Source organism: Mustela nivalis (assembly GCF_964662115.1).
Source record: "Mustela nivalis genome assembly, contig: HAP1_SCAFFOLD_1742, whole genome shotgun sequence".
In the NCBI taxonomy this organism is placed as follows: domain Eukaryota; kingdom Metazoa; phylum Chordata; class Mammalia; order Carnivora; family Mustelidae; genus Mustela; species Mustela nivalis.
This window is the reverse complement of record NW_028134922.1, coordinates 53,750-71,908: the sequence shown is the minus strand read 5'-3', so window position 1 is coordinate 71,908 and position 18,159 is coordinate 53,750. Positions and strand designations below refer to the sequence as shown.

Here is an 18,159-nt window from a genome sequence, read left to right as displayed (position 1 = left end):
AAAGTCCTGATTTTGTGCGCGGTTGCTCCGCCGCTTGCCAGGAGCCGGCCCCTCCCCCCGGGGTCTATCTTCCCGTCGCTTTGGATTCACTTCTCCGCCGGTCCTACCTTTCAGAAAGTGGTTGTTTTTCTGTTTCCAGAATTGCTGTTCTTCTTCTCTTCGATCTGCCGATGGATTTTCAGGTGTTTCCAATCTTTAGATAAGCTATCTAGCTGATCTCCGGCTCTGAAGCAGTCTCAGCTTGCTACTTCTCCGCCATCTTGACTCCTCCTCCAAGAAATAAACTTTTAACAATATGACTTTCCCTTATTTGTAGGTCGTGTATGCAGTGTTCAGGAACATGACAGTGCAAATTCCTCAACTATCATCTTTCCAGGCATTAGCATATTCAATTTTTACAGAGATCTAGAAGATATAAAACAGGCCCTTTCTCTTTGGCTCTTTGTAACTCCAGTAAGACTGACTGTGAAAGTGATGGGGTTTGGGAATATAGGTGAGGTTAGATGGGGTAAGTCTGGAGCTGATGGCCAAGAAGGGATTTATGATTTTTTTTATCCCTGGAATTCCCAGATATCTAGGAGTCTCTATTCATCAATCTTACTGAGTATTTGATAAGCACTGACAGTCTCAAGACTTGAATTTTTCTTGGCACCTGAGTGGCTCAGTTGGTTAAGCAACTGCCTTTGGCTCAAATCATGATCCTGGAGTCCTGAGATCCAGTCCCACGTCCCGCTCCCTGCTCAGAGGGGGTCTGTTTCTCCCTCTGACCCTCCCCCCTCTCATGCACTCTCTCTCTCTTAAATAAATAAAACCTTAGAAAAAAAGACTTGAATCTTTCTTTAGCTCTGGGAAGTTTTATTCCATTCTTAATTATTTCCTCTGCTTCATTCCCTTTATTATCTTTTCCGGGAATTCCTGTCAAATGGATGTTGGAGCTTCTGGATCTCTCCTCTATCTCTGGATCTTTCTTTATTATCTCTTTGGCCCTTTGCATTGTAACCTTAGAACATTCTTCATGTTGATCTTCTAGATCATTCCTTGTCTCTTCAAGTATGTCTCTTCTGCTATTCAGAGCATCTATGGAGTTATTTCGAAGACATCTGGATGATAATTTTTAATATTTCTAATCTCTTTTATCTCTTTGAAGTTATTAATCCACTTCTTCTAAAATTTTCTTCTCTTATATTATCTGTTTCTTTAGGTGTTGGCACCTTTGTTTGCAGAATTTTGTGTCTGTTTTCCTTCAAACTATGGTAATTCCTGATGGGAGTCAGGTGATTCCTCATGGGAGTACTGAAATTTGTACATAAATGCCTATTCTGCTTACCAGAACGTATCTCTAGTGACTTTGAGGGAGAAGCCAAACACAAGGTTAGACAGACTGTCCCAATTCCTTGATTTATGAGCATATCTGTTTCCTCTTTATTCTGGAGTTTTTGTTCCATCCAAGGTTTCACTAATTTTCATCTGAGTCCCAAGCCACATAATTTTTGCAATTTCTTTAAGTCCATTGGAGGCCTCTCTTTTCTCAGTCTGGAAGGCAAGTCTTTACATGTTCTACTTCAGAGTCCTCTCCTTCATCCCCCTATAAACCTACTTCCATTTCCGACCCTGAACTTTCTTCCTCCTCTGGCTCAGAATCTTCTACTTCTTTAGTTACAATAACCTCCAAGACATCTTTGGTCATTCCCTCAACTCCATGCTTCATATTTACCACAGTATGGCATTGGAAGATGGAATCCTTTCCTCACATTATTCCAAAGCCACCTCTTCTCCCTTCTTCCGCGCCTTCAAGCCTCCTTCCTCCCTCCTCTTCTAACTCTGAGCCGTCTTCCTATTGAGGGTTTGTTTTTCCTTCCAACTGAAGATCCTTCCTCCTGAGTCTCTAAGATCTTCAGCTCCTCTGGCTCAGCAACCTTTACCTCTTTAACAAATAGCTCAAGCCATCACCAGTTTCCTCCTCAGTTCCATGCTTTGAGCTTATTAGTTTTATCTACTTTTTCTTGAATTTGTATCTTCCTCCTTCCTTTTTTCATTTTGTGGGAGTGTATCTTTCAGTAATTCTTTCATAAATGATTTCTGGCTGGTAAATTTGATGCGGCTTTACATATCTGAAAAGGTCCTTCACCACCCTTAAGGCCTAAATTCTCATTTAACTGGATATAGAATTTAAATTCAAAATCACTTTCCCTTAGAATGTTGAAGACATTAACTCCATTGCTTACTAATATTCAGTGTTGCTGATGAAAAGTCTGCTGCCAATGCAAGTCTTGCTCCTTCAGCTTCTCTGGAGGTTTGTAGAATATTTGCTTTATTCTTTAAACTGAGAGGGATATTTTCCCCATCTTTGCTTTGACCAGTTCGTCCTCTGCAATGTCTCTCTTCTCTCCTGTTTCTTCTGTAGGATGCTCTGTCTCTGCGTCCATCAACTGTATTGCTTATGGCTTCTTCCCCACTTCCCATGAGTTTGTGTTTTTGTGATCCATCATGGGGTAATTCCTTGCCTTGGTTTGTCTTGTATGCTTTAGCTTCATCTAATTTGCTAGTTACTTTTTTTCTTCTAAAAATCAAATTTTCAATATCCTCAACTATTTTAGAGTGTGCTGCTTCTGTTTTCTTAATCCTTTTTTTTATGTGACTATATCTTTTATTTGTTACTACTCCTTTTTGGTACAAGAATTCTTTGGATTTTTCATTCTAAAATTTCCTTCAGGTCCTATTTTAAAAAGGATTTTAAGTTATTTACTTGAAAAAGTGAATGAGCACAAGTGTAAGTGCAAACAGTGGGGGGAGAGGCAAGAGGGGCAGAGAGAGAGAGGGAGAAGCAGGCTATCTGCTGAGCAGGGAGTCCGATGTGGGCTTCGATCCCAGGACCCTGAGGTCATGACCTGAGCTGAAGGCAGATGCTTAACTGAGTCACCTAGTCTCCCCTCCTTCATGTCATTTTTAAGAAATTGTCTTATCTTTTCAACCACTAAGTCCAGGTTTTCTATCAAGCCTTTAAACTTCTTCATGACAACTACTGACGTGTCTCTGCATTTTCAGTCTAATACCTGAGCCATCTTTTGGTCACTTTCTGTCAACCGAATTCTTTCCCTATGGTGATATTTTCCTATTTCTTTGTGAAAGTCTAGTAATTCCTTCCTTCCTCTCAACATTTTACTTTTAAGCAATCTTTTTTCCCAATGTAGGGCTCGAACTCACAACCCTGGGATCCAGAGTTGCATGCTCTTTTGACAGCCAACCAGGCATGCCAAGTCTAGCAATTTCTGACTGCACATGAGACATTGTTGATAAGTATTCAAAACAGAAGTATTTTATTTTTCTGAAGAGTAATTTTTATTTTTTCCGGCCCGCTCAACTCTCCCAAACTAAAAAATATTATATACATCTATATATACATATCATCCAGTGAGAGTCTTCATCTTCAAGGAAGTTATTTGCAGAGCAGTATTTGTCTTCAGCACAACTGTGTCTCAGTGCCTCAAAAAGGGATCCAGCCTGAGGACACATACACACGCACGCGTGTCCCTGCGCCAAAGGCTTTGTAGTATATCTAGAAATCTGGGATTGCAATAGCTCTATCTTTGTTGTTCTTTCTCGAGATTGCTTTGGCTACTCAACAACATTTGTGCTTCCATACAAATTTTAGGATTATTTGTCTATTCTTTGAAAAATGCTGCTGGTATTTTGGTAGGGATTGCACTGAATCCATTGATTTGCTTTGGGTAGCATGGACATTTTAACAATGTTTGTTCTTCTAATTCATAATCATGGTACAATGTTCCATTTGTGCTGTCTTCAATCTCTTTCTCATTGCTGTATAACTTGCAGAGAACAGGTCTTTACCTCCTTGGTTAAGTTTATTCCTAAGTCTTTTATTCTTTTTGTTGCAATTATAAGTGGGATTGTCTTCTTAATGTCTTTTTCTGCTACTTTGTTATTAGTGTAAAAGAATGCAGCAGATTTCTGTATATTTTGTATCCTCCAAATTACTTCATTTATCAGTATTTATTTATTTGACAGAGAGAGACACGTGGCAAGAGAGGTAACACAGCAGGGGGAATGGGAGGGGAAGAAGCAGGCTTCCCTGCTGAGCAGAGAGCCTGATATGGGGCTGGATCCCAGGACCCTGGGGTCATGACCTGAGCCGAAGTCAGATGCTTAATGACTGAGGCACCCAGGCACCCTCTTCATTTATCAGCTCTAATAGTTTTTGTTTTTGTTGTTGTTGTTTGTGAAGTCTTCTTTTTGTGAAGTTCTTTTTTGTGAAGTTTTATTTAAAGTAGACTTCATGTTCACTGTGGTGCACAATGAGGTGCTTGAATTCATGACCATGAGCGTAAGACCTGAGCTGATATCAAGAGTTGGATGCTTAACCAGCTGAGCCACCTGGTGCCCCTAAGGTTTTCTGTATGTACTATCATGTCCTGTGCAGATAGTGACAGCATAACTTCTTCCTCACCAATTTGAATGTGCCGCTTCCAGTTGGCGACAAGAGAAGAATTAGGCACAAACAAGTCACTGCAAAAGATTGGGAGCAGGGGACAGCAGTGGAAAAGGACTGCTGCCCCGAGCAACTCCACAGTCTCACTTTTATTGGATAGAAAACAATAGCCAATAGGATTGATGAAGGTCAAACGTTAATCTTGTCTTGCAGACAAGCAAGAAGGAGGGTAAAGTTTATAGTTAACCAAGCACATTCATAGGACTCCTCTAACTAACAACGGGCGCTTCTGGGAAGAGAAAGGAGCGACAAGGGATAAGGGAAGCAGGCGTTTTCGTGCCACCCTGAGCTGACTGGGCGTTCCCGGATACTAGGCTTCCCTGAAGCAGGCGGCATTCAGCCCTGGGCGGGCCGGGCGTTTCCAGCTGCCCGGCTTTGGTGAAGGGGCGGCCTTCCACCCTGAGCGAGCCGGGCATCCCAGCTGCCCAGCTTCATGGTCGTATATCGTCCTTCTCCCCAAAGACCTGTTGTCAGTATATGTATTTCTTAAGGCCATATCTAAATGTGCTTGGTAACTAGTAAAATCCTCCAGGGGTTACAGTTTAAGTAACAAATTGTTCTGAGGGGCAGCAGCATGAATGCCTTGTATTTCTCGTGTGATTCCTGTGGCTAGGACTTCTAGTACCATGTTAAATAAGTGGTGAATATGGACATCTCTGTCTTGTCTCTAATCATAGAGGGAGAACTGTCAGCTTTTCACCATTGAGTATGATGTTAGCTGTGGGTTTATTATGCTGAGTTGTGTTCCCTCTAAACCTACTCTGCTGAAATCCATCCATTTCATGGTGTACTTTGTCAGATGCTTCTCTGTATTTGAAATGATCATATGGCTTTTGTCCTCTTGCTAATTGGTGCATTCCACTGATCAATTTCAGAATATTGAAACCACCCTTGCATCCTTGGAATAAAGCCTGCTTGATCTTGCTGAAGGATTTTTTTTCCTGTATTGTTGAATGTCATTCGCTGTTATTTTATTGAGGGGAATTTTTGCAGCTGTGTTCATCAGACAAGTTAGCTTGTAATTTTTTTTCTACTATCTTCACTTTTGAGGTCAGGGTAGTGCTGGCCTCCTAGAATGAATTTGGAAGTTTACTATTTTTTTTGGAATGGTGTTTGAAAGATAGGGATTAACTCTCCTTTGTGTTTGATAGAATTCACTTGTGAATCCATCTAGTCCAATTTCGTTTGTTGGGAGGTTTTTGTTTTGTTTTTTGATTACTGATTCAATGTCATTACTAGTAATTAGTTTCTTCAAATTTTTTTCTTTTACTTTATTTTTCCTTTAGATTTTATCTATTTACTGAGCATAAGCAGGGGGATCAGCAGACAGAGGGAGAGGGAGAAGCTGTCTCCCCACTGAGCAGCAGCCCAATGAGGGGTTCGACCCAACCGTGGGATCAGGACCTGAACTATCCAGGTGCCTGACGGGGCACCTCTTTGACACCTTGAAAGTGAAGATGCAGACGTTCCCTGACCTGTACCGGGGCCTCACCGACTGCTGCCTGAAGACCTGCTCCCAGGTGGGCTTCCGTGGCTTCTACAAGGGGACCAACCCAGCGCTGATCGCCAACATTGCTGAGAACTCGGTCCTCTTCATGTGCTACGGCTTCTGCCAACAGGTGGTGCGGAAGGTGGTTGGATTGGAGAAGCAGGCCAGGCTGAGGTGATTTGTGGGTACTAACAATTTCTTCCTTTGTTTATAAAGAAAACGTTGTTGCCCAGTCAAAATTTGTATGATACCTTATGGGAAGAGTGTTTCCTTTTTTAAAATAACCACATTGTTTCTGATTGTGAAGTTGTCATGTAAAACTTGCAGAATGCTGGTCAGTAATGCACCGTGAATAAGGAGGTGCCCTTACATTCTGCTGTTCTTCAGGAAGATGCTTTTCAGATGCCCTGGTGGTACTGCTTCTCTTGTGGGCACCAGGGCTGGACGGGAGCCACAGGTGCAACTTGTGAGCCGAGCTTTGGGTTCCCCTTCATCAGAGTGCAGAGGACTGGAAGAAGCTGCCTGAGCCAGACAGGCTGGAGAGCAACTTGGAATTTTAGGAGGAGCTGGAAGCATCTGTGAAGATGCGGATGGACTGACTCTTTGGCCAAGTCAGCCCAAACATCAGACTTCGGCTTGTGCTGCGTCCTCCCTTGCATATTTATTTACACAGAGACCATAGAGGATTCAGGAACCACTGGCATGTGTAGCCCTTCCTTTTTTGAACGTTGATTTATTTTAAGTCATTGAAAATTGTATCAGGTTCATGGTTGGGCAGATAGCTGTATGGGTTGTTTCGGTAGGAACTGGAAACCCATTTGCAACTCCGGTCCACCCGACTGTAGGCCCCTTTTGTGCAGAAGTGTTCTCTGGAGACGCCTAGTGATCTCAAAGACATGCCCTTTTGTTCGCAGGAGTTTTGTCTTCATGGATGGAACGTGTTTTTTAATAGCTTGGGACTGGGTGGAATGACCCAGGGAGATAGCATCTATAGAGGGCTGCACATGGATTCCAGGACCTTCCACACAGAAGGGGTCATGAAGAGGAGGAGGAAGTAAAGAAATAAGCAGGAGAGAAACCAGGAGAGTGTGGGATCTCATGCTAGAGACTGACAGAAAGAACACTGTAGCGACTGTCACTCTTCCTGCTAGAGGGGGACACTTTCTCTGGGACAAGATGGGACATTTAGGTCCCCTGCGACATTCCCAGAGGAGGATGCCTTATGGAGAAGATGGAGGTAGGAAGCAGCCACATGAGGTCCTGGAGGAAGTCCTCCAGCCAAGAAGCCATTCTGTTTCATGTGGTCTCACCCCGTACCCTCCTCTCCCGTCCTGGTGAGGCAGGAGGGAGCTGCGTCTTCATCCCACAGAACGAACAGTGTTTGCTTATTACCTGGCAGGGAATGGCCACCTTAGAGTTGATGGAGCTGGAGCACCCACACCTGTTCTGTTTTGTTCATCCCTCCTCATGATCTGTGAGAGCAGCAGAGCCCCTACTGTTCTGTTTAAAGGTGGGGACTCCCATTTGCAGATACTGGCTTAGGACCCTATTACTTGAGCTCATAACTGAGCACAAGACCGAGTCCCCGTCCAGTACTCTTGCCGTAAGACCAGAGTCGGGGATCTGGACTGTGTTAGGATTCAGGTCTAGAGGAAGACCTGGTCAGTAGAGGCAATGAAAGGAAAGCCCTGCTTGGAAGAGCCTACGATGAATTTCAGCAATGATACCGTAAATATTTGCATGTCCTTGGCTTGAATGCCTCCTCGAGTTCAGTTCTCTTTTGACCTTTGTCCACATGGGGTCCTAAGAGCAGGAGGGTTCAGTTACATGTTTGTTGAATGGGAGATAAGCAGCCGATTCTTACCAAATCCCATCCTGTGTCCGCTGTGGTTTCAGTTCTGGGTCTAACACCTCTCCTGCAGGTGCAGCCTGGGGCCCCACGTGCCTCACTGGGCGCCCAGGTAGGGGAAAGGACTCAGAGTCCACTGCAGGTGTGCTTTGACTTTGATGTTGCACTAGAACAGCGTGCTCATACTCAGGCCCCCGACTCTTAGGCTGAAGGGCTTCCACACCGATCGATGCCATCTTTGTTCCCACAAACCTGGCCGTTCTGGCTGCTGGTCAGCAAATTGATGAAGGGTGCCCGAGGGAAATGAAGCCTGGATCTGCAGGCTGGCTGAAAGACTGCAGAAGCCACCTGAAGCTTTGGTCTTGACAGTCCGCTGGGTACGTGTGAACCATGTTGGACAGTTTCCATTCGCTAGAACCTGAGCACCAGCAGAGTTGCATGTCACTGGGTAATGGCCTCATACCCGATTCTCTGAAATGAGAAGCAAGTCTGGAACACAAGCAGGGTCTCCCTCCTGGAAGAAAGCCTCGCTCCCCACCAACTCTTCTGGAAGCAGACAGGCTTGGGCCTGCCCTCCGTCTACCCATGGCCCCGATGCCAGGTCACCGGGGACCAGAAGGTTGGGGCTGAGATTGGAGGCGTCCCTTGATTTTCTCTTCCTGTCTGATGTCCGTTTGTGTGACGGTTTAAAAGAACCCCGGACAGTTGCTTGTGCTCGGTCTGTAAGGCTTTTGCTCACGGTTTGGGGAAAGCTTGGGAGGGGATCTCCGTAGCTGGGGAGAGGGTTGCCTCACGGGGGTGTGGTGTCCTGGTGGTTAGGTGACGCAGGCTGCTGGCTTAATAGGTGAGAGTCAGGGAGCCAGTCATCCTGTGAGCAGCTCACTCTTCCTGCCCAGTCCCGGGTGCCAGCAGAGCTCTTGTGACCGAACACAAGTCTCTATCAATACACACTTTAATGATATTTCCTAGCTGTTGGATAGTTCAGGTGAGAACAGTTGTCCTAAAGTAATAGGATCTGTGCTTCTCTGAGATTTCCTACCTGCAGAAGCCTCATTTTCAGAATTTGGGCCCCTGAGTTTCTAGAATCAGCCATTCCCTGCCTGCCCAGGGTTTAGCCAAGCCTGCCACAGGGGTGGAAGTGCCAGCCTCATCCCCAGCCCCCCATTTCCCCTGCCCTAAGCACAGCTCCCTGTCTCCCTGCAGCACAGTCTGGTCCATGGGGAAGAGCGTCCTCAGGAAGGACTGCCCCTTGGGCTTCTACCACGGCCTCTCCAGCACCTTACTCCGAGAGGTGCCCGGCTATTTCCTCTTCTTTGGTGGCTGAGAGCTGAGCAGGTCGTTTTTTGCATCAGGAAGATGGAAGGATGAGCTAGGTAAGCATTTGGCTGGGCTGGGCCGGGCCGGGCCCCACACTGGCCTGCTTATTGCAGAGGCTGTGGGGGTCTGCTAGGCACGGAGGTTTCTGGAGGTTTGGAAAGGACCTTGGCACCTTCCTCTGGGTGAACTCATGTCCTTGCTACGAGGGTGAAGCTGTGCATCCCAGACTTCTTTACTGGAGTAACATTTTAGGGGAGAATATAGAAATTACTTTCCTGTTGGAAATCACCTGTAAAGCATTTTGCAATAAGCATAAAACTTGGTAACAAATCTTGAGTGTGTTTCCAGAGGACTGAAAAGTGTCATTCTTTCTAGCTTGTCCTGTGTACCTGCTTGACGCAATCATGTCAATGTTTGGCTTGCATGAATGATTACTTGTTAATTCTGAAACACATCACTTCAGTGTTTTTGGCTTATTCTGGGGTTAGGCACGCTCCCAGGCTTAACTGTCGTGTTTAATAAGACAACTTTGTCTTTCATGGTAAAGGAAGAATCAGGGCTGTGGGGCATTAACATAATGAAATACTGCAGACTGAGAGTGTTGGAAAAAACGTGACCCGTGTTTCAGTGGCCACTGTTCTCATTCCCATGGGGTGGGGGGCGGGTTGCCATGTTGCTGGGGGCCTGCTGGTTCTGTGTGGGCCAGTCCTTCGGAGGGCAGGCCAGCAGGGCCACAGCGCCACAGTGACCAGCACTGATCTGGTCCTGTGATGAGGGGCAGACCCAGAGTGCCACATGGAACCTTGTGTCCTCTGAGCAGAGAGCCCAAAGGGGGCTCTATCCCTGAGATCAGGACCTGAGCTGAAGGCAGATGCCTTACTGACTGAACCACAGGTGCCCGAAGTATCAGCATTTTTATTTGCATCTACCTGCACCCACTACCACCTTGACCTCTGGAAATGCTGTCCTTGAGACAAAAATGCTGTTGGCTGCTTTCCTCCTCCAGGCCCTGTCCCTTTGATGTTAAGCGGTGGAGTTGGTGGGATCTGCCTCTGGCTTGCTGTATACCCAATGGATTGCGTCAAATCCAGAATTCAAGTTCTTTCCGTGTCTGGAAAACAGGCAGGATTTATCGGAACCTTTATAAGCATTGTGAAAAATGAAGGTGAGTCTGCTCATTGCAGAAATGGAGTGGGTATGTCTAGACCGGTCATTTCGCTGTAACCCTCGTGGAGGTCGATCACGTGTGTGTGGTTGCTCTCTTCCCCTGCCCCCTGTCCTTCTTCTAGCGCCCCTGCCTTCGCTTGCTTCCATCCTCAAGAATGTTTGCTGTCCTTGTTCCTCACTTCTGGGCCAGGATTCTTTGTTCTAAATAGCCCGGAGGGAACTTTAAAACTCCAGATTGTGCCTAAGGGGACAAATGCTTGGAATTCAGCACCCCTTGTTCCATAGAGTATAGATAGTATCAGAAAAGGATCTCTAACAGAACCACTAAAGGACTTAAAAGAACATGCTGCAAGTCCATAATGCTCAGACTTCCTGAAGGTGATTGGCTCTGAATTTTGAGAGTTAACGTAGGAGTATCAAGATTTTCTAGGAGATGTTTGTATAATGCCCGGATCGTGCCTCTGGTGAGTAGAGACCTGTCCTTTCAGCATCCGCTCTACATCTTTCACCTCAGGATGTGAACTTCTCGGGCTTGATTTTCCGAGAGAGCGGTCACAGGGTGTGGAAACGGTTCAGTTCATACTCCAGAGTTGCATAAAGCCTCAAAGTTGTGCAGAGCCCTTATGCCTCCCTCATCCACTTGGATCTTCATAACAGTCTGGGCAGTGCCAGCTGTGGACACAGGACTGTGCTTTTGGCCCAGTGTCTTGTGATCCTTGTCCTCCCGAATGAATCTGTGAGGCTGCTGCCCTCCTGTGTTCTGGGGCTGCTTCTCTCTGCCCAGGTGAGGCCTCGTGCTGCCTGGTCCATGTACCAGGAGTGAGTCCGGGACTCGTGTGTGGTACCTGAGCGTCGCCAAGATTTGCTGGAACACTGGATGCCTGGCCTCGTTGCCGTGAGCCTCCATCCTTCCCGTTCGTCCAGGGACACCTGGACAGAAGCCTTCCGTCCCTTGTCGGCATTCAGTGTGTTGTCTGGATCTGTCGGTGTCCAGCCCTGGGCTCTGCGGCTTCACAGGGTCTCTCTGAGAAGGGGCGTCTCAGTCTTTGATCACTTCTTGTCTTCTAGGAATAACGGCCTTATATTCTGGACTGAAACCCACAATGATCCGAGCGTTCCCTGCCAATGGGGCGCTCTTTTTGGCCTACGAATACAGCAGGAAGCTGATGATGAGCCAGTTCGAAGCCTACTGAAGTGTCCTGGCGAAACGAGGTCCAAGTCTAGGCACGTGACCATGACAGTTCCTCTCAGGGTTTCATGGAGTACAAGACCAATGGGGAATTAGTTTGGTTTCATAGGAGTTCTATTTTTTTGGTCTTCCCTTATACTCTAAATCTTAAACTTTGTGAAAAGGGCCTCCATTTTATCCTATTAATTTCTGCCCATAATCGTACTGAAATTGAACTCAGTTGCTGCTCTTGGATTTGGTGGGACATTTAGGGTGAGCCGCCGGCTTTGCACAGGATCTGAAAGGCTAAATATAGTTCGTTCAGGACTTTTCGTAAACCTGTATGTGTCCGTGCAGCTTGCATCGTTACATGTTAGTAAGGCGTCATTTGGTTCCATGTTTAATTCTCAGATCTCACCAGAAAAACTCTGAGGTAACCATGTTTCATGAAGATGACTATGAGTGATTCCTTACTCTAGATGTAGGCTCTCATTTAGAACCTTAGTACATGCACTGTGTGCTATGTGGCTGAAGTTCAGTTTTTCTGTGGTGCTTGACAACTGAAATATCTGTGTAGATTTTGTAGAGGAGAACATATCCGCAAACTGGTGTGGCTTCCATGTTCACGATTTAAGTTAGGAGTAAGCCTCTTGGACTTTCCCAAGATGTTGTACTGTTAAAATAGTGCCATTCACTTCCTAGGTGGGATCATCTTGACCCCTGACACATTGTGAGGTGTGGTGAGAGCAGCACGCCCCTCACCTGTGCCAGCTCCCCTTCTCTCCCAAAGAACTCCCCCTCTGCTGGGCCTTAGGTTGAGGGAGGTGCTGAGGGGAGGGGGCCCTGCTGCTGTGTTTTGTGAAGGCCCCTGACCGCCAGCAGGCCTGCTTCTTCCGTCTCTGGGTCCTGGCCTGGGTAGGATTGCAGATTATTTCTTTGGACCTTTTTTGGCCTGCTGATGCACTTTGGCCCACTCACTCACTCACTGCCTCCACCGACCAGAAACCCTTCCCGGGAGCAGAGTGCCAAAGCCAAGAGAAGCCCTTGTTCCCTGTCTGGTGACTGAAGGAGAGTGCTCGTGGGCAAGGTTCTCTTTCAGATGGAACTGGACAGAACCGAGGGCTTGTCCTCCACAGTGAGTGATGTTTGGGGTGACCCCTTTGTTTACATTTATCTCAGGATCGCTAACTGCCATGTTTCTTATTGGGTTGGAGCCTTTTACATTTGGTACTGGCAGTCCGTGGATTTTCAGGACTGTATATAGGGGGTGACTTTACAAAGCAATGAAACAAGCCAAGTAATTTTATTTAGCTATGCCATACGAATGCACTAACCACCACCACAAAACTCCAGGTCACCTGGTGGAAGAGGGTCCCTTCTTGTCCCCACTTAGGCAAGCCTCGTCACACTGTGCTGCTCCAAGACCAGCTAGGGCTCTCTCAGAAACCAGTGTTCTTAAGCAGGCTGACTCTGCTAACATCTGTCCCGTGTGTGTCTGTCCTTGTTGGCACAGTGTCCCCCTCGAGTGAAACCTCTGGTTTCCTGAAGCTTTTTGTTCTCTGCAGAGGCTCTGTGCTAACTCTAGCCCACGTGCCAGAAGCCAGAGGGTCGGGGCAGTGAGCAGCTGCTCTTTCTGTATACTGCAGCTGTGCAAGTTGGCCCACCAGCAGCATTCTTCTTCTGCCTGGTTGTGTGGATGGGGTTGATGTAGCAGGAAACTGTTCTATTTTTTAAAAATAGCTATATTTCCTATTATGTTTTGGATAATTCTATTCCAGGGTAGTCCGATCTATTTGAAAACAAAACAAAACAAAACAGTATCATTCTGATGTACCATGATGTAAGATTCTCGAGTTGTTCAAGGAAGTATTTATGTCAGGATGTAAGGAGGCAAGCCTGTAAATTGTCCTTATGTGAGCAAAAGCATAAGAGTGTAGCAACTCAATGGCCAGGAATTTGGATGCATCTTGGAGGGTTAGGGAAGAGGAACCCTAACTGTAATCTTCTTTCAAAAAGCAAGTCTTGAAAATTGGGGTTTTCTCCTTAGTGCCAGCTAAGTATCTACCCCCCACCCCTGCCCCCTGTCCATAAGTCTGCCACCTGGTCTGCCCCTCTGGCTTATGGCTGCGTGCATGTTCAAGGGAACAGTACAAACTGTTTAGCGGCAACATGTGTTTCTGTAACACGAATTACAGCAAGTAATGTAGTCAGAGCTTTTCCTAAAGAGCCTTTACATGGGCTGTTGCACTGGTAGCTGAGACCCTTTGAGGGCTATTTGGAGGGAAAAAGAGCACCTGCATCCAGGCATGTTCATAAATAAGGATATTTTATTTATATAATATATAAATATATAAGCATATACATAATGACGTTAAGGTACTTAGAATAAAACAACATACAGCAACGTAGAGCATAGGATTCCCTGTGGACACTGGACTAACCAGTGTTTATAGTGAAAAGATGATCTTCACAGAGTTCCCTACATTTAAGTGAAGTTGGCTGGGAGCAGAGTCTGTGTCAGGGGCTGTACTTTAATAGGCAGACATTTACTTTGACTTCACGGTGATGTTACAAAGAGAAAGAATCTGCTGTAATGTCTGCTTATGTTTACCCAGATTCTCTTGTCCTCCAAGGACTGCCTGTGTAATTGAACCTTGTATCACAAGCTCAGCAGGGACTGTTTATGGGAACGTTCCTATGGGCTCAAGCCTCGTACTTTGCCAATCGGAGGTTTGTTAAATAGCTTAGAAATGACTAAGTAGCAGGGACTACTTACCCAAAAATACATAATAAACCTCATGCAATATTGTGAGGAATCATTTTAAATGTTATTTTGAACTCTTAACTTTGGCACACAGTCCCCAGGAACAGTAGTTCTCTCAACTCTGGCATACATCCTTCAGGAAAGAAAAAGGACCACTAACCTTTTATAATGTATATACTTAAGGTGTCAAAAATGTGTATGTAAATGTACTGTAAGTATACATGCAAGGAAGGACGGTTAGGAGACCTAAATGTGTGGCAGGGATGGTGGAGAACAGGATTCTAGTATCTCACTTCATCAAAATACAGCTCGACTGCAAACTCCTCATGGTAGATTTTCCATGTTTTTTTTTTTTCATGGGGATTATCGATTTCATTTCGTGGAAGGTAAAGCCTAGGAAAGAAGAAACATGTTTCAAGCACAGAAGGCCAACCAGGGTTAGTCTTAGTCCCTCTCCTGTGCCTCCGTTGGCACATACAAGTGGAAGGGCTTGGTAACATCTGGGATGGCCAATGTTGGGGCAGTCAGTAAGGCTGTTTGTAATTCCCGAAATGCTCCTTCTGCCTCAGCTGTCCACTCTACCATAGTGAGTCCTCCCTTAGCCAGTTCACAGAGAGGTCGCACCATCTCCATGCACCGCGGTATCCACAGCTTGCAGCAGCCCACCGTCCCAAGGAACTCCCTCATGGAGACCGAAGCCTAAATAAGTGGCGTGGCTCTGACAGAGCTGTGTTTGTATTGCTGACACCCGATATCCTTTTCCCTGCAGAGTCTGCAAGAGAGCTCTTGTCCCCCACAAGCAAGACCCATAGTCCTCAGTGGCTATTTCTACTATTCCCACTAACTCAGTCCTCCTTCAAGTACTAGAGAACTAGAATTCTAGAGAACTTCCAGACTCAGGAACGAATTTTTAGATAGGGAAGAAGTTTCTCTGGAATAATAATCTTTAGTTAATAATAAAAAAAAAAAGATTTCCCAGTTTAGTCACTAGAAAGTTATTTTGAAATGGGAGACTATTGATTTTGTTTTTTAAAGATTTTATTTATTTGACAGAGATCACAAGTAGGCAGAAAGGCATGCAGAGAGAGAGAGAGAAGCAGGCTCCCTGCCAAGCAGAGAGCAGAGAGCCAGATGTGGGGCTGGATCCCCAGACCCTGGGATCGTGACCTGAGCTGAAAACTCCCAACAACTAACAGTATTGATCAAGTTAAAGTTTGTGCCCCCCTCCATCCCCTGCTTGCTCCATGTTATGGGAGAATCTGTTCAATAGTGAAATGGTATGTGTGTGGAAGCAAGTGACCTCGGTGGTTCCCATACCAGATGGCTCCCCTTTGATCCCTGAAGCCGGTCTGAACACTCGCTCAGTCAGTGGTCTGAAGCAGGAGCTCCACTACAAGTAGTACTGGCCTGAGCAGTGTTGCTTAATTTTGTGATTTTCAAGGGCCATGAGATGAAAACTCTCTCATGTGTGGGTATTCTTGTCATTAATACTGACAGTCAACTATCAGTGTAACTGCTGCTTGTAGAAATGGATGAGGTCTTTGGACATAAAGTGGCATTGGTCTCCGGTCAGCATGATGTAAACTAGGTTGGAGGACTATTGTCTAATGTATATAGAAAAAAAAACACCTTTCCTTAAATTTTGATAGGAATGGCAAGAAAAAGCCATTTCTTAAAGTCTCCTTTGTGTCGTGAGCGGAGGGTTATAGAGGTTAAGTGCTGTGTGTCTAAGGGCTCTAATTGTTCAACATATATAGAAAGGAGGGAAAAGGAGAAATTTTAATCTCTTTGGAATTAGTTTTTAGTATCATTTTTACTACGAAAGTTAACTTTTTTTTTTTTTTTTTAATTTTAGGATCTTCCTAAATATGACAACTGTCCATTTTTCTTTTGGTTCCATACATCTTTTGTACAAAATAACAGGTATGGCTCTAGTAGAAATGGCTTAATCTCCAAGATCTGTGTAAGGCAGAATGGCACTCCTGCCCTCAATTTATAGAAACCAAGAAATCCTCAAGTCCCCCATTCTTCATTATGTAAAATATAGGGTTAGTGTTGAGAACCACTGTGGCCTTATCCTCAAAGTCCATGGATTGTCATGCTGTTTCCGCATCAAGAATGATCTCTGAATGTTCACACGGAACTCAGAACCGTAACCCTAGCTAATGGGTGGATAAATGGAGAAGTTCAGTTTGCTTATTGCGGCTTCCTGGATTTATCATTTACACTTGGTCTCAGAGTGCAGCCATTACACATATAAATAAATGTGAATCATTGTTTCTATTAAGTTGGAATACTGTTTACATTTTTAAAAGGCCAACATGTTTGGAGGGTATGGTACTGCACTGCTGAAAAGTGAAATATTCCCTTTTCCTTCAGAATTTAAATGTCACTGTTGAACGTGTGTCATTTGATTTGCAGATGCCAGGACACACTACGAAGCTCAGTTTTAAAGTTGGCATTCACATTCAAAAAACAGTATGTGATTGGTCATGTTTTATTAAAAAGGTGCTTGCTGATGGTCTCATAGGCCTTGTCCATAGCCAACTACTGGATGGAGTGACCAAAGATTGGCCATGTTTCTGGAATGAAGGACTTTGGGGCTATCCTGAGTATTTCTTTGTAACTGATTGGCCCTTGCACAGTAGTGCAAGTGTGTGTGCAAGGATTTGTATACACGAGGAGCTCTGAAAGAGAACGCTGTGCAGACTGGGTGGTGTGGGGGAGGGAGAGGAAAGACATGGAACACATGAAACAGAAATGAGAGTGTTGAGTCCCAAGGGCCAGAAGGCACCCCGTCTACCTGGAATGGAGTCGGTAGGTCAAGTTACTGAAGGAAATAAGCTCAGGTCTCAGGTATGATAGGAAAATATCTTAAAAGGTTCAAGAGCCAGGAAATAAGAAAAATTGTGGAAGCATGGGGGTGGGGCAATTCCTATGTGACAAAGTGGCCCGACAGTTATCACCTATAACAGTGATTATAGCTCACAAAGCAACTTCACATACATTATCTAACCTAATCCTCACAACCCGGGAGATGTGGTTTTTATTTTGCAGATATACTGAGCCAAAGATACTGACTGGCTTTGACTAGAGGCACAGAGTGCATTGTTCTTCTGCTCCACTTACTGCTTTTCAAGTAGGAGCAGAGGAAGACCTGCATATTGCCGGTCTCTCGACACTGTATAGCATGAAGAGAAGGGACAGGTAGGGAGACCACTGTAGAAATCCAGGCATGAGCAAATGAGGTGCCGGACTGGGCGTGACAATGGGAACAGAAAGGAATGGAGAGAGTGGGGGAGAGATTCCCAAGGTAAAATCAATAGGAAGTGCTGACTGGATTTGGGGGCACGGCCAGGAGAGACTCCAGGATTCTACATCGTGAGGCCTCAGTGAGAGAATTCTGGTGTCACTTGCAGAAGCAGAGGGAAAGCTCATCTGACAAATCTGGATTGACACACACAGTTCCATCGTTGGGGCAGAAGCTGTCTAGGTAGGTGTCCTGCACCTACCACGTGGGGGCTGCTCATAAGTCTGTGCGAGCGGATGGAAGAAAAAATAATAGTTTGCGGCAGGGGAATGGATGAGCAGAACCAAGAGTAGAGTATGTGCAGAGATAAGAACAGAAGTCAAGGATCGGGTCTGGGTGCGTGCCTTCCGTGGGACAAAGGGCAAGGGGTGGTGGTGGGGAAGTAATAGGAGAAGAGACACAAACCTGGAGAGAGAATTTGGAGGGTTTGTATTTCTTAAGACCTGGTAAAGCTTCTTACTGCTTTAGGATAGTCCAAGGCACTTCAACATTTAAGAAAACAGACTACCAGGTCCCATCGCTTAGGGGAAAGAGGTATATATGTCCCCTTCCAGCCACTCTTCAGTTACTTCTCTCAATGCAGTCCCA

General features: G+C 45.5%; 1 protein-coding gene across 10 annotated transcripts in view; it reads left to right on the top strand.

Moving 5' to 3' along the window:
* Positions 1 to 16,857, top strand: part of LOC309858020 (mitochondrial ornithine transporter 1-like) — a 30,018-nt gene extending 13,161 nt beyond the window's left edge. For 2 of the 10 annotated variants that reach the window (XM_082750701.1, XM_082750702.1), the window contains 6 exons: positions 5,794 to 6,170; positions 6,911 to 8,563; positions 9,049 to 9,218; positions 10,169 to 10,327; positions 11,398 to 11,553; positions 16,117 to 16,548. In XM_082750701.1, the coding sequence (XP_082606827.1) occupies positions 5,965 to 6,170; positions 6,911 to 6,968 (264 nt within the window). In that variant the 5' untranslated portion in view covers positions 5,794 to 5,964 and the 3' untranslated portion in view covers positions 6,969 to 8,563; positions 9,049 to 9,218; positions 10,169 to 10,327; positions 11,398 to 11,553; positions 16,117 to 16,548. Of the gene's footprint in view, positions 1 to 5,793; positions 6,171 to 6,910; positions 8,564 to 9,048; positions 9,219 to 10,168; positions 10,328 to 11,397; positions 11,838 to 12,499; positions 12,633 to 15,314; positions 15,433 to 16,116; positions 16,549 to 16,682 lie in introns of those variants that run through there. The other 8 variants (XM_082750697.1, XM_082750699.1, XR_014308011.1 and 5 more) reach the window with 7 other exon arrangements.
* The last annotated feature ends 1,302 nt before the right edge of the window (positions 16,858 to 18,159 follow it).